The sequence below is a fragment of the Acinonyx jubatus genome, chromosome B3, assembly GCF_027475565.1.
Source record: "Acinonyx jubatus isolate Ajub_Pintada_27869175 chromosome B3, VMU_Ajub_asm_v1.0, whole genome shotgun sequence".
Classification (NCBI taxonomy): domain Eukaryota; kingdom Metazoa; phylum Chordata; class Mammalia; order Carnivora; family Felidae; genus Acinonyx; species Acinonyx jubatus.
In genome coordinates, this window is record NC_069386.1 from 11,680,073 (window position 1) to 11,693,886 (window position 13,814).

The 13,814-nt window shown below is 39.1% G+C and overlaps 1 protein-coding gene across 6 annotated transcripts in view; it reads left to right on the forward strand.

Moving 5' to 3' along the window:
- The window catches only part of CHD2 (chromodomain helicase DNA binding protein 2), a 122,006-nt gene that overhangs the window by 14,327 nt on the left and 93,865 nt on the right, over window positions 1-13,814 (forward strand). For all 6 annotated transcript variants that reach the window (XR_003423282.2, XM_027067976.2, XM_053223597.1 and 3 more), the window contains 2 exons: window positions 8,227-8,458; window positions 12,173-12,259. Coding sequence is in view for 5 of the 6 variants with exons in the window: in XM_027067976.2 (XP_026923777.1) it covers window positions 8,227-8,458; window positions 12,173-12,259 (319 nt within the window). In the remaining variant the exon portion in view is untranslated. The remainder of the gene's footprint in view (window positions 1-8,226; window positions 8,459-12,172; window positions 12,260-13,814) is intronic.

Sequence of the window (13,814 nt, forward strand, 5' to 3'; positions counted from 1 at the left end):
GAGAGGTAGAGAATCTTAAGCAGGCTTCATGCTCAGCCTGGAGACTGATGTGGGTTTGGACCCTGTGACCCTGGGATCATGACCTGAGCCGAGGTCAACAGTCGGATGCTCAATTGAGCCACCCAGGCACCCCCAGAGTATTCCATTTTTAATTGCTTTATTCCTATTAATGCCTTTGAAAATCTGGTCATTTTATTACTTTATTTGTTTAGGTGAAAGCCTGATTAAAGGTCTCCTCTCCTACTAACTCAGTTTGACCCTGGTACATCAGCATCATAAGCTACAATTTAGTATTGACAATTATTTTGTATTATAGTTCGGCATTAATAGCAAGTCTGTGTAATATTTAATCTTGCCTTTGGAGGGAATAACTAGACTGTCAGTGTTTATAATTTTTGTTTCTTAAATATTCCTTTTCTTTTTTTAAAAAAAATACTCCTTTTCTCTTTCAACATTTAGGAGCTTATCCTCCTAGGAAAGAAGTATGCAAATTAATTGAGTTATACCTTTATTAAGACTCTTTTTCTTGTAAAGGTAATATCATGTTTTTTTTCTTTCCAGTTTTGAGAAACAGTTGGTATATATCACTGTGTAAGTTTAAGGCAAACAGCATGGCGTTTTAATTCACATATACTGTAAAATGATTATCACAGTAGGTTTGGCTAACATCCCATCTTCTTATACTGGTACAGTAAAAAAAAAAAATTTTTTTTTCTTGTAGTGAGAACTTGTAGGATTTACTCTCAACAACTTTCAGATAGATTCTACACCAGTGTTAGCTGTAGTCATCTGGTATATTATATGTCCCTATTACTTACTTATCTCATAACCAGAAATTTGCACCTTTTTGGAAATACCTTCCTCCAGTTCTCCCTCCTCTCAGTGCATCCAGGCAACTATGAATCTAATCTCTTTTTTTCTATGAGATTTTTTTTTTAACGTTTATTTTTGAGAGAGAGCGTGAGTGGGGAAGTGCAGTGAGAGAAGGGGACGGAGGACCCAAAGCGGGCTCTGCGCTGACAGCAGAGAGCCTGAAGTGGGGCTGGTACCCATGAGCCATGAGATCATGACCTGAGCCGAAGTCAGGTGTTTAATCGACTGAGCCACCCAGTCAGGCACCCCCTATGAGTTTTTAAAAAGTTATTTACTTTTTAGTTACTTTAGATTCCACATGTGAGACTACAGGGTATTTCTTTTTCTTAGATTGTTCCCATGTTTTGGTTATTGTAAATGCTGTCATGAACATGGAGGTGCAGGTATATCTTTTTGAGTTAGTGTTTTGGTTTCCTTTGGATATATTCCCAGAAGTGGGATTACTGGGTCATATGGTAGTTCTATTTTTAATTTTTTTGAGTATCCTCTGGGCTGTTTTCCATAGGGACTGTACCAATTTACAATTTCACCAGCAGTGGACAAGGATTCCCTTTTCTCTGTGTCCTCGTCAACACTTGTTACCTCTTTTTGTTGATGGCCATTCTGAACTGGTGTGAGGTGACATCTCGTTGTGGCTCTTACATGCATTTCCCTACTGAGTAGTGATGTTGAGCACCTTTTCATGTACCTGTTGGGTTGTTGTATATCTTTGGAGAGATGTCTCTTGAGGTCCTTTACTCATTTTTAATTTATTAAATAATTTCTTTTTTTGCTATTGAGTTATAGGAGTTCTTTGTATATTTTGGATATTAACTCCTTAAGAGATATAATATTTGCAAATATTTTTTTCCCATTCTGTAGGTTGTCTTTTCACTTTGTTGATGGTTTCTTTTGCTGTGCAGAAGATAATTTATTTAGTTTTAAATGTTTATTTTGAGAGTGCGTGTGAGCGCATACACAAAGGGGAGGGGCAGAGAGAGAGGGAGAGAGAGAATCTCAGGCATTGCGGGGCTCCATCTCATGACCCTGGGATCATGACCTGAGCCAAAAGCAAGAATTGGATGCTTAATAGACTGTGAATCACCCAGGCGCCCCCCGGTCACTTGTATATTTTTGATTTTGTTGCTTGTGCTTTAGGTGTCATATCCAAAAAATTATTACAAACACTACTGTCAAGGAGCTTTATTTCTGTTTTCTTCTGGGAGTTTCATGGTTTTAGGTCTTAACTTTATGGTTTTAATTTATGTTTTGTATTAATTTTTGTTGAGTGGTGTAGCATATGGGTCCAATTTGATTCTTTTACATATGAATATCCAGTTATCCCAGTACCATTTGTTGAAGAGAGGGTCTATTCTCCCTTCATTTTTTTTTTTTTTTTTTTTTTGCTTTCTTGTCAAATATTAGTTGATCGTGTATGCTTGGGTTTATTTCTGGGCTCTCACATTCTGTTCCGTTGGTCTGTTTGTTTAATGCCAGTATCCTACTGTTTTGATGCCTGTAGCTTTATAATTTGAAATTAGGAAGTGTGATGCCTCCAACTTTATTCTTCTTTCTCAAGATTTTTAAAAGAATTTGTATTTATTTTTGGCTCTTTGGGGTCTTTTGTGGTTTCATATAAATTTTAGGATTGCTTTTTCTCTTTCTGTAAAAAATGCCATGGGAATCTTGTTAGGGATTGTATTGACTCTATAGATGGTTTTTGATAATACTGACATTTTAACAGTATTCTTCCAAGTTATGAATACCGAATACTTTTCCTTTTTTTTTAAAAAGATTTTATTTTTAAGTAATTTCTATATCCAATGTGGGGCTCGAATATATAACCTCAAGATCAAGAGTCACATGCTCCACTGACTAAGCCAGCCAGGTGCCCACCATTTGTGTAGTCTTTTATTCTTTTCATTAATGTCTTGCAGTTTTCAGAATAGAGATCTTTAACCTCCACAGTTAAATGTGTTCCTAAGTATTTTATTGTTGGTGATGCTATTGTAAGTGGGATCGATTTTCTTTTTTCAGAAAATTCATTTTTAGTGTATAAAAATAGGACTTATTTTTGCAGGTTAATTTTGTATCCTGCAACTTTAATGGATTCATTGATTAGACCCAACAACCTTTTGGTCGAGTCTTTAGGATTTTCTCCATGTAAAATCATGGCATCTGCAAATAGAAGCAATTTCACTTCTTTTTCAGTTACCTTATATTTCCTTTTGTTGCCTGATTGCTCTAGGTAACTTAAAGTACTGTGTTGAGGAGGAGCAGTGAGAGTGGGCACACTTGACTTGTGCCTGATCTTCTAGGAAAAGCTTTCTGCCTTTTCACCATTGAATATGATGTTAGCCTTTTTTTTTTAAAACACCTTTTTTCCCTAAATATTATTTTAAGTCTGCTAAATATGACTTTCAAAAATAATTTAAAAAACACTTAGTCTTCCTTTCAAATCTATAGCTCATTTTGTGTAGGATTGGGGTACTAGTATCTCTTGCCTTGCATTTGATTCTTTTGTCTGGATATATTATGAGCCATTTAAGTGTTAAAAAGATTGATACTTATATAATGAGCAACTATGAACTCACCACTCAGCTTCAGTCATGTAACATCACCAATATTATTCTGTGATCACATCTGTCTCCCTCAGTCCCCAGAGGTAAGTGCAATTGTGAATTTGGTGTTTGTTTCTTTGGAGGTTTGGTTTTCATGCTTACTTGATTTTTTTTGTTGTTGTTGAAATTACACAAGTAGTTGATGGTTTCCATTAATACACTTGAAATAACTCATCCAACAGAGTAAACTGCTCTTTAAATTTTTTTTTTTAACGTTTATTTATTTTTGAGACAGAGACAGAGCATGAGTGGGGGAGGGTCAGAGAGAAAGAGGGAGACACAGAATCTGAAACAGGCCCCAGGCTCTGCACTGTCAGCACAGAGCCCGACTCGGGGCTCGAACTCATGTACCGTGAGATCATGACCTGAGCCGAAGTTGGATGCTTAACCGGCTGAGCCACCCAGGCGCCTCCATGAGAGATGTGCACTGTTTACATTTCTAGAGGTTGCTTCCCTCCACAAACACAAATCTACAGCTGCAGAAGGCATATACAAGGATAGGTATATTTTATTAGTTACGGTGAACATTTTGGAAATCTAAATATTCTACTCAGAAATACAGAAATATGGAAGTATATCAAGGATATCTGTGGCTTGTTGGTTAAGAGAACAATTTAAAAATAGTCTAAATGTCCCACTAATTGGGGACAGATTAAATAAAAGTAGAGTTTTCATAGTAACTGGGGCAATTTAAAGGGAGTGATGTAGCGTACATGTACACATACCCCATTGTGGGTGTTGGTTTGGGACATTTCCATCACATCTGCAGTGATTCTTGCTTTTTAGCACAAAATGCTAACTGGACTATTAGCACTGGACTATTCTAGTTATCTTCAGCAGATGAATGCTGCTATTTGTGACTTCCTGTGTCTTTAAATTGGGAGTTGAATATTTTCTGTCTGGTTGTTGTTGGAATGTTTTGTGTTTCATGGCACTATATGGATCATACTAAGGTCTTGTGACAATTTTAGTTGGTGGTGATTGCCAAAATGAGATTTCAGCCTTAATCCCTTGTCTGGAGATAATATGCATTACAGTAATTAAAAAAAACATTAATTTCAAAAGTGTTTCAAAACGGTTGCATATTCTAGCAAAGTCAGTAAGTCCGCCTTTCCATTCTGTTCTCTAGCATGCATATACTAGGCACAGCAAACGTCAAAGAAGACAGTTTAGCTCTCACATCTGTTAGGGAGGTCAACAAGTGACCAAATTACTTGCATAGGATGGGACAAATGGGGAGGCAAAGAGGCATGGATGTTAACAACTGGGGCTTTGGAGTCTATCCCCTAGGCTGGGATGTGTCATTGCTAAAAGTAACGAGAGCTGGGGTGCCTGGGTGGCTCAGTCGGTTGAATGACCGGCTTCGGCTCAGGTCATGATCTCACGGTTTGTGAGTTCGAGCCCCGTGTCGGGCTCTGTGCTGACAGCTCGGAGCCTGGAGCCTGCTTCCGATTCTGGGTCTCCCTCTGTCTCTGCCCCTCCCCCTCTCATGCTCTGTCTCTCTCTGTCTCAGAAATAAATAAACATTAAAAAAAAAAAATAAAAGTAATGAGAGCCAGTGGTTGACGCGCAGACTGAAATGAGGCTGCCTCTTTGAGTGGCCCATGGGAGTAACTGCTCTGGCACAGTTGCTGTAGCAGAGTATCACAAAAGACTTAAAAGGTGCTGAGTTTAGGAATGGTGAGGGCACAAAGGATGTTTTCCTAGAGAAGGTAATAGCTGAGGCTTTAAGAATTGGAGTGGTGTTTGTCACAAGCAGAGATTGGAGGTGAGCGATCCTAGGACTCATTCTGTACTCAGTGGTTCAGTAAGGCTGGGGCAGTGGAGGTGAGGGGGAGGGGGAGGAATGGTTAAGCATTGAGTCCTGAGAACTTGACAGGTGGAGGCCAGGTTTCATCCAGCATGCTGAGACGTGATGGTACCAGCATCAGGCCCAGGGTGGGTGAGGGGAGGTGGCCAGCGGACTCCTCACCCTCCAGGCCTCTCTAAGCACTCGGGGCTTTGGCTGTGTAAGTGCAACCTCCAGGTATGTTCCTAATTCCCCTTCTAAGTGAAAAGTGATTTCTTTATAAACTCCTTGTAAGGAAATTCTGGAGCTGCCTCTGGACCTTTAAAACTGTGAGCAGATGGTGGGGGCAAAAGTAATAACGTTTCCAGCTACTGCCATGGATTGTATGGTTCTGACTCATTAATAATGAGCACTAGCTGGGAAGAACTTTGTGTTAGAAGGGAAATGTGAAATTGTGAAATTCTGAAAAGTCTAATGTTTGGATAAGGCCCCGACATTTATAGAGTGCTGCTGTCATAGGTGCCATTTGTCATAGCTGCCTCATGACCTTACAGAGGATGGCACAGGTTAAAAAGTGGCATAGGCTGAGATAGGCTCGAGGACTGAGACCCGAGCTGTGGATGCTGCAGCCTGCACTTTTTAACTATACTGTCCAGCCTTCCTCTTTGTTTTCTTTGCTTGGTGGACTGCCTTATGCTTGGTCACAGGTGGAGGATAAGTGACTTCAGATGCTTTAGTCAGCTGGATCAGTCCGCCTTTACTGTTCAAAGGGCCAAGGAGTTAGTATAATGAGGCCTTAGAAGTGTGAATCACCTGTTAACAGGGATGCCTAACTAGTTTTGGACATTGTATAACATGGAAAAGGTTTACTTTTTGAGTCTCTTAAGGTTTTGAACCCTTGTGGTCAAATAGAATATGGACATTAGAGCCAGACTTGGGGGTTGGGATCCTTGCCCATCTCAGTTTTCTCATCCCTCACGTGGGGATAAAAATTCCCAATAGGGTGTTCTGGGAAATAAGCAAAATAATACATATATAAAGTACTTAGAGTAAGGCCAGGCACCTATTAGATGATTAGGTAATTAATACATGGTTTTTCCCTTCTTTTCCCCTCCCCAGGCTAGGACACCTCCCCCCCCCCTCCCCCCCCCAACTGACTGCATCCTCATCTTAACTCAAAGGCGCCTTTGCTGTAATGCACTTACTGTGGATCATGTGGGATTTTGGAGGGTCAGTCCCAGTTCCCAGTGTACTGCCCTGGTCATTGTGTGGACACGTTTGTCAATTGATAGGCTGTAATTTCTAGTTGGGAAAATATAGTGGGTATAAGTACGAAGCCTCCCTTCTTTAACCTTTTGGGCTTCATGCCACGTGCCCTTTATCTCCTGGTTGCTGAACTCAAGGCCCTTTGGGTTAAGTTACAGTTACTCTCGCTTCTGGGTTGCTGCTAGCCTCCTGTCCTATGCTTTAGCTCTAAGCAGAAGAGTTGAACTGGCCACCTTTTTCTGGAGTCCATCCAGTTGAGGGCTTTTCCTTTATTTATTTATTTTTATTTTTTAAAATATAATTTATTGTCAAATTGGGTAACATGCAGTGTTTACAGTGTGCTCTTGGTTTTGGGGGTAGATTTCCATGGTTCATCGCTTATATACAACACCCAGTGCTCATCCCATCAGGTGCCCTCCTCAATGCCCATCACCCATTTTTCCCTCTTCCCCACCCCCCATCAACCCTCAGTTTTTTCTCTGCATTTAAGAGTCTCTTATGGTTTGCCTCCCTCCCTCTCTGTAACTATTTTTTCCCCTTCCCTTCCCCCATGGTCTTCTGTTAAGTTTCTCAAGATCTACATATGAGTGAAAACATGTGATATCTGACTTTCTCTACCTGACTTATTTCACTTAGCGTAATGCCCTCCAGTTCCATCCACGTTGCTGCAAATGGCCAGATTTCATTCTTTCTCATTGTAGGGCTTTCCCTTTAAAGTGGCTTCACTGCTACCAGTGTGCCCCTGAATTGCTTTTTTACTGTTCGAAAATGGGCAGGGTATGTAGCCTACTCGGCTTCCAGGATTGATACTCAGTCTTCCCACAGCCTCTGGTGTTTGTGTTTTGTAGCTTCTGCTGTCATCTGCCTACTTAGGTCCCTCCCTCCTGAGGGGTGTTTGGAATGAGGAAGGGGTGGCATGTGTGGTAGCCCATAGCAGTCTTTATTGGTTTATGCTTTCACATCAGACTCAGAGTGCTCTTTTTGTTTATTTTTTTTCTGCTATCAGCTCTGGAACTCACTGCTGGAGATTCCCAGGCAGGACCTCTGGTTGGGGTTAGTGGGTGTGTTTTCAATACAACTCCCCAAATTTGCACCTATTGTTGATAACCAGTGATTAGATAATTGCATCCAGATTGCATTCTTACTCTTTGGGGAACTTCGCTTTGGTTTTGTTTTGTTCTGTGTTGATTTTTTCTTTGAGCGTGGGGAATATTTGTCTTGAGGACGGAAACACTGATACTGAACAAATAAGACTTAGTGGATCCTGACAGATTGACCTGGTTTCAAATTCTGCTTGTGTCATCTTGGGATACTTGCTTAATTATTTCTGGGTTTTAGTTTTTCCTTACCTGTCATTAAGGTTTCATTTTTCAGTTTTTCCTCATCTGAGTGAAGGAGAAAATAACATGCCCTTTTTGAGTTTAGTAAAAGAGCTAATCTATATAAATTAAGTGGTATATGGCATCATCTAAGCACTCAGGAAATGGTCGCTGCTAGGAATGTTTGGAACGATAATGACATTATTGGCAATATAAGAATGTAAAAGTGAATTTGAAGATTTTGATTTTGTATTACTAGAATTACTCTCTGCTGTCATTTTACCACTTTTTAAAAAAGATTTATGTGGAATTTTTAAAAAACAGATTTATGTGGCAGTTCTTATATCTTGTACTTTTTTTTTTTTTTTTTTTAATTAAGCCACTCAGCATCTGAAGAGGCTTCGGGTTCAGACTCAGGCAGCCAGTCGGAGAGTGAGCAGGGCAGCGATCCAGGAAGTGGACATGGCAGTGAGTCAAATAGCAGTTCTGAGTCTTCAGAGAGCCAGTCGGAATCTGAAAGTGAGTCGGCGGGTTCCAAATCCCAGCCAGTCCTTCCAGAAGCCAAAGAGAAGCCAGCCTCTAAGAAGGAACGGATAGCTGATGTGAAGAAGGTATCTACTTTGCTATACAGTAAAAATGTGCTGCTGGCTAGGACCAGCAAGCAGAACTTTATTTCACATGGAAAACTCATTAGTATATTCGGATAATGAAAACTACCACCACCTTTTGTAATAATATACTGTCTGTGGATATAAAGATTGCTTTCTGTTCTACTCTTTGAATATAGTAGACACAGGGCCATAAGGGAAATAATTACACGAACCATCAAATTACAGGGCAAAAAGACAAATTTTTATAGTTTCGGGTTTTAACATTTAAAAAAGGTAATAGTACCGAACACTACAGAGTGAATTACTGACAGATTATGGAATGTAGTTGTGGAGCTTAGTTATGGGTAATAACAGTTCAAGAATAAGGGCAATTTTTCTTCTCTGAAGGATGGAAGGAAAATACTTCTCATAGGAAAAAAAGTTACTTGCATCTAGGCAATATAGATTTTGTTTGCTTAACGGAGGAGTCTTGTAGCAAAGAATGCAAAAAGGCAAAAATTGAAGTGCATAGTGTCTTCTCGATGCACAAACTGGGATGCGTTCCTTTCGGGGAAAAATTAATGACTTGGCCTAATTAGTCACAAGAGCACAGCTTATCTTTTAAAATTCCATTTTGAGACAGTTAGGTGTGAATCACTGAAAATGCAAAAGAATATTCTTTTAGAAACTTAAAAGATGTCCTAATGAAAGTTTTATGCTAAATCAGTTTTTATTACTCTTAAGACAGAAATCTTCATCTGAGCACTCAGATTTTTGCAGTAGTACGAATAACTTTTTAAATTACGTGCAGGTTCTACAGAATAGCTTTGATAGATGCTTCAACAGATGAAGCATCTGAAGCCGTTAGGGATAAGAAAATGAAAGCTGTCCTTGCTAATTCAGTCATCACCAGTGACTTAGACACTCAAGTATTGTACCTTGTCTACCTGCTCAGTGTGTCAGTGAACCTTTGACAAGTGGAAATGCAAAAACACCCTGCATGTAGATTACCACTGAGAGATTTTGCTCTGAGTATCACTAAACTCAGAAACTTACTCTCCAGGCTTGTAGCAGAAGGCTTTGCTTGGCAATCTTCAGAGGATAATGTCTGAGCCTGGTTTCCTCTACATCTAGACTGGGTATTCTTTTCAGAACACCACAACACACTTTTGAAGAAAGTATAATGGATAGAAAACGTCTGAATATAACTTTCTTCTGTGCAGTGAGGAATTCTTTACTTGAAAAGATAAAAGGAAACCATGGAAACTGTGACTTACATAGTGTTTAAAACTTCACTGAAATCTAGTTGACCGGGATTCTCAGCTGTTAACTATAAGACCGTGTGTATGTATATATATATATATATATAATTTTTTTAACCTTATATAAGTAGATAAAAGGGAATTAAGAAAGGAGAAATTATTACTAAGACTGAATTTCAAAATACAAGTAAAGTTTCAGACAGAAATATTAAAATACATTTTAATTTAAGACTTTTTGAGGGAGAGTGTGTGTGCATGTGCAAGTTGGGTAGTGGGTAGAGCGAGGGGGGAAGGTCTTGAGCAGGTTCTGTGTTCTGCGCAGAGCCTGATGCTGGGTTGCATTTCAGGATCTTGAGATCATGAGCTGAATCAAAATCAAGAGTTGGACACTTACCTGAGTCACCCAGGTGCTCCTAAAATACACTTTCAAAATTAAGGCAATAAATTCCAAAAAGTTAATAAGGTTAACAGGTGGATGGATGTACTAACTAGGTAGAATGATTGGGTCGTGACTTTTTTTTTCAGTTTACTTATTTAGTTTTGAGAGAACAAGCAGGAGAGGGAGAGAGAGAGAGAATCCCAAGCAGGCTCTGTACTCTCAGTGCAGACCCTGATGCAGGACTCCCCTCCAAACCATGAGCTCATGACCTAAGCTGACCAGGCCACCCAGGCGTCCTGATCAGATTGTGACTTTAATGATGCTATTCTAAAATGAGAACTTCTGAGGAAGGTTCTTTGTTTTCTGTATATGGCGCAGTTTTTTTTTTTTTTTTTTTTTTAATTGAAGACTTGAATTAGATATCATAGCCTTCAAAAGGACAAAGATGAGCTCAGGATGATTTTAGTATGTGTGCATTACAGTATATCCTGTAATATAGTCTCAGCAGTTGAGCCTGAATGCCTAATATTTTAAAATGATAAAACTAACTGGTACAGTGACACTTAAATGATTTAGCTACCCCAGTTAATAAAAGTGTGTTGAGTAATTTTGTACCTTTAGCAGAAGTCCAGAAAGGGGTAAGAGTTGGGGTTGGTCAGGGTCAGCAGGGCTAGAGTAAACTTTTTTGTCTCCTTCCTTTCTCTGCCAGATTTGTTCAGTGTCCTGCTGCCTCTGTCACCCAGATTTCCTTCCAGTTGGTTATTCCTAACTCCTCCTGGTTGGACCTTTTGTCCTCCCGACTCTGAGATTATTCTAAGGCCATTACGGATTTGTCACCTTTATAAACTGGGAACACTGGGTTTCATGATTATGTTGGATTCTTGTTCTAAAGTGCCTTTTCCTGGAACATCTTGCTTGTTTTCTTTGGAGGCTTTGGTTTTATTCAGCCTACTTGGCACTTTGTATTTTAAGGCACTGTTGATAATATCCTCCCTTGCCTTAGTGACATTCTGTCTTTTTGAATTGTCTTTCATCAGTTTTGTCTTTTTTGGGGTCCACTTTCTACATACTTCACGAGTCTCAGCCAGTGGCTTCTCCTGTGGCCTCACTTTCTAAATATTTTCATGACATTTGCTGTCACCTTTGTTTTGACAATAAGCCCACATTTCTAATCTTGGCTGTCAGGCATCTTTTCTACATGTTTAACTCCTATTAAACATCTTCATCTCAGTGTTCCACAATCCATCCAAATTCATTTTGCCGCTGTGTGACTGATTTCATTAGAAAAACACATGGTATGCTTGGTGTGAGTTATCTTTGGGAAAGAGAGTGAGATTGGGGGATTAGACTGTTATCGTTAGAGGTTGGAAGGGTCTTTTACATTTTTTCTATAGTTTTGTTGATTTGCATCTTTTAAATAAGATGATGTTGATACATTGAGAAAAAAAATTTCTCTTCAACTAATCTCTCCTTTCAACTTCATTTATATATTTCTATTACCAGCGAGGATTGTAACTAAAAATCAAGTCCTAAAGGTTAAGGGTAATTACTGCTGGAGAATACAGGGTACAGAGACAGGGATCAGTGTACAGATGAGACAGTGGTTCTCATCTGAGAGCATCTAGCTAAGTGTTGGAAATGCCTAATTTGCGTACATCTGGCACGTTACACATTCCGAGGCAGTAGAGGAAATGTACAAATAGATGGTTGGAGCCCTGCTTGGTTTCTGATTTCCCAGATGGGTCAGTGTGTGGACATCGCTGATACTGGAAAGCATTAGGGACTTAAAATCATCAGTAAAGATTTTGTCTTTAGCAGGAGCCTTGCCATATTATTCAATTGTAAGTTTATATTTTCATGATGAGTATGTAGTGTGCCATGTAGTTTAAGAGTCATTCAGTAAAGAAGAGGCATTGTTAAGCTTCAGTGTGTTTCAGAATAATAAAGATGGTACTTTATTGTCTCATAAACAAAACTGACACAAAACACCCTTTAGACATTTAGTTACTTGAATTTTCTTAAATTGAAATACATGTTCCAGTAATGAAAATAGTAAATCAAAAAGGATTCACTCATGGTCTATTAATTTTACAGATGTGGGAAGAATATCCTGATGTTTATGGGGTTAGGCGGTCAAACCGAAGCAGACAAGAACCATCACGATTTAATATTAAGGAGGAGGTAAGAAAAAGACATGTTTTAAGGGGATACATTTAAACTCCTTATCTTACCTCATCCTTTTTGACTCTGGTATATGCTACCATTGACATGACTGAACTTGTTGCCTTGGAGTTAAGTGACTCTAATGTGAGCTTTCTCACCTTAATATGGCAAGGAAAACCACAGGTGGCTTTTAAAGGAAGAAACTTACCAGGAAGATTGTGTCATAATGAATGTCTTAGTAGAGTATTATACAGATTGGCTTCAAATTTTTGTTTTTATTTTTATTTTTTTTAAGGTTTCCAAGTTTCAAGTGAAATTGATTATCATAAGAAGTTTACCTTTTAAAATACCTAGTTTCTAAATCTACATTTTGTAAAATGAGTCATTGCTTGGTAAACAAATGTAATAGTGGAAGTTGTTTCAGATTTATTTCTGAGAAAGGAAGGAAAATTTGCTTAAATACTGCATTTTAACTAATTCAAATTTGCTTTCTGTTTTTAGTGTGCAGTATAAAATAATTCACACACATTTAGTCTGATCTAATTGTGAGAGATTGAGTAGCTTGTTTTTTAAAATTGGTAATTACTGGGTTCTATTGTTTCTATAGAATAGACTTTTCTCACCTTTCTCAGTTCATGTGGTATTTTTGTCAATTCTTACCTCTGTAGTAGGTGTATAGACCACATTCTGAAGAGGTGCTCTTTTGTGCCTCAGTGAGATGTCCCCTTTCTGTATTCTTTTTTTTTTTTTTTTTGTTTTAATTTTTTAACGTTTATTTATTTTTGAGAGAGAGCAACAGAGCATGAATGGGGAAGGGTCAGAGAGAGGGAGACACAGAATCCGAAACAGGGTCCAGGCTCCGAGCTGTCAGCACAGAGCCCGACGCGGGGCTCGAACTCACAGACTGAGAGATCATGACCTGAGCCGAAGTCGGCCGCTCAACCGACTGAGCCACCCAGGCGCCCCCCATTTCTGTATTCTTAAGAGGACTTTGCTTAACCAGCTGAGCCACCCAGGCACTCCCCCTCCCCCCTTTAAAACAAATTTTTTTTTTAATGCTTATTTTTGAGAGAGAGAGAGAAGGACTTTGCTATTCTTAAGTATGTAGCATTCTTCTGATGAAAGTTAATAGTCAGAGGTTAGTGAGTTGGAGGTGGGTTTTGGTAAGCAGATTTTAAAAATCTAATTGACTCTAACATCCACATTGCCTTTATGGTGTTTTATTTTGAATGACCTCTGAGCTGGTTTGCCCGAGTTTTCTTTTTCCACAGTGTCTAGGACAAGGTTGCTGAGCCATGTTTGTTACAACCGGTCACGTAGTTGTGTCCGTTCTTTCCTCTTTTATACGTCCATTAACACATTCTCTATAGGGCACAAGACAGCAATAGAAATAGTTTCCCTAATTTTGGGGGAAAAGAGACATTTAAATGTTTCTGACTATAAACCTTCCTTGGTCTAGTGCTGTCAGCAGGGCACTGTTGGCTCATGATTGAACATGCTCTGTAATGAGTCTAAAATGGGACAAATCAGCAGTCACCACCTTTAATGACACACTAAATGTTGTGGCATTTCA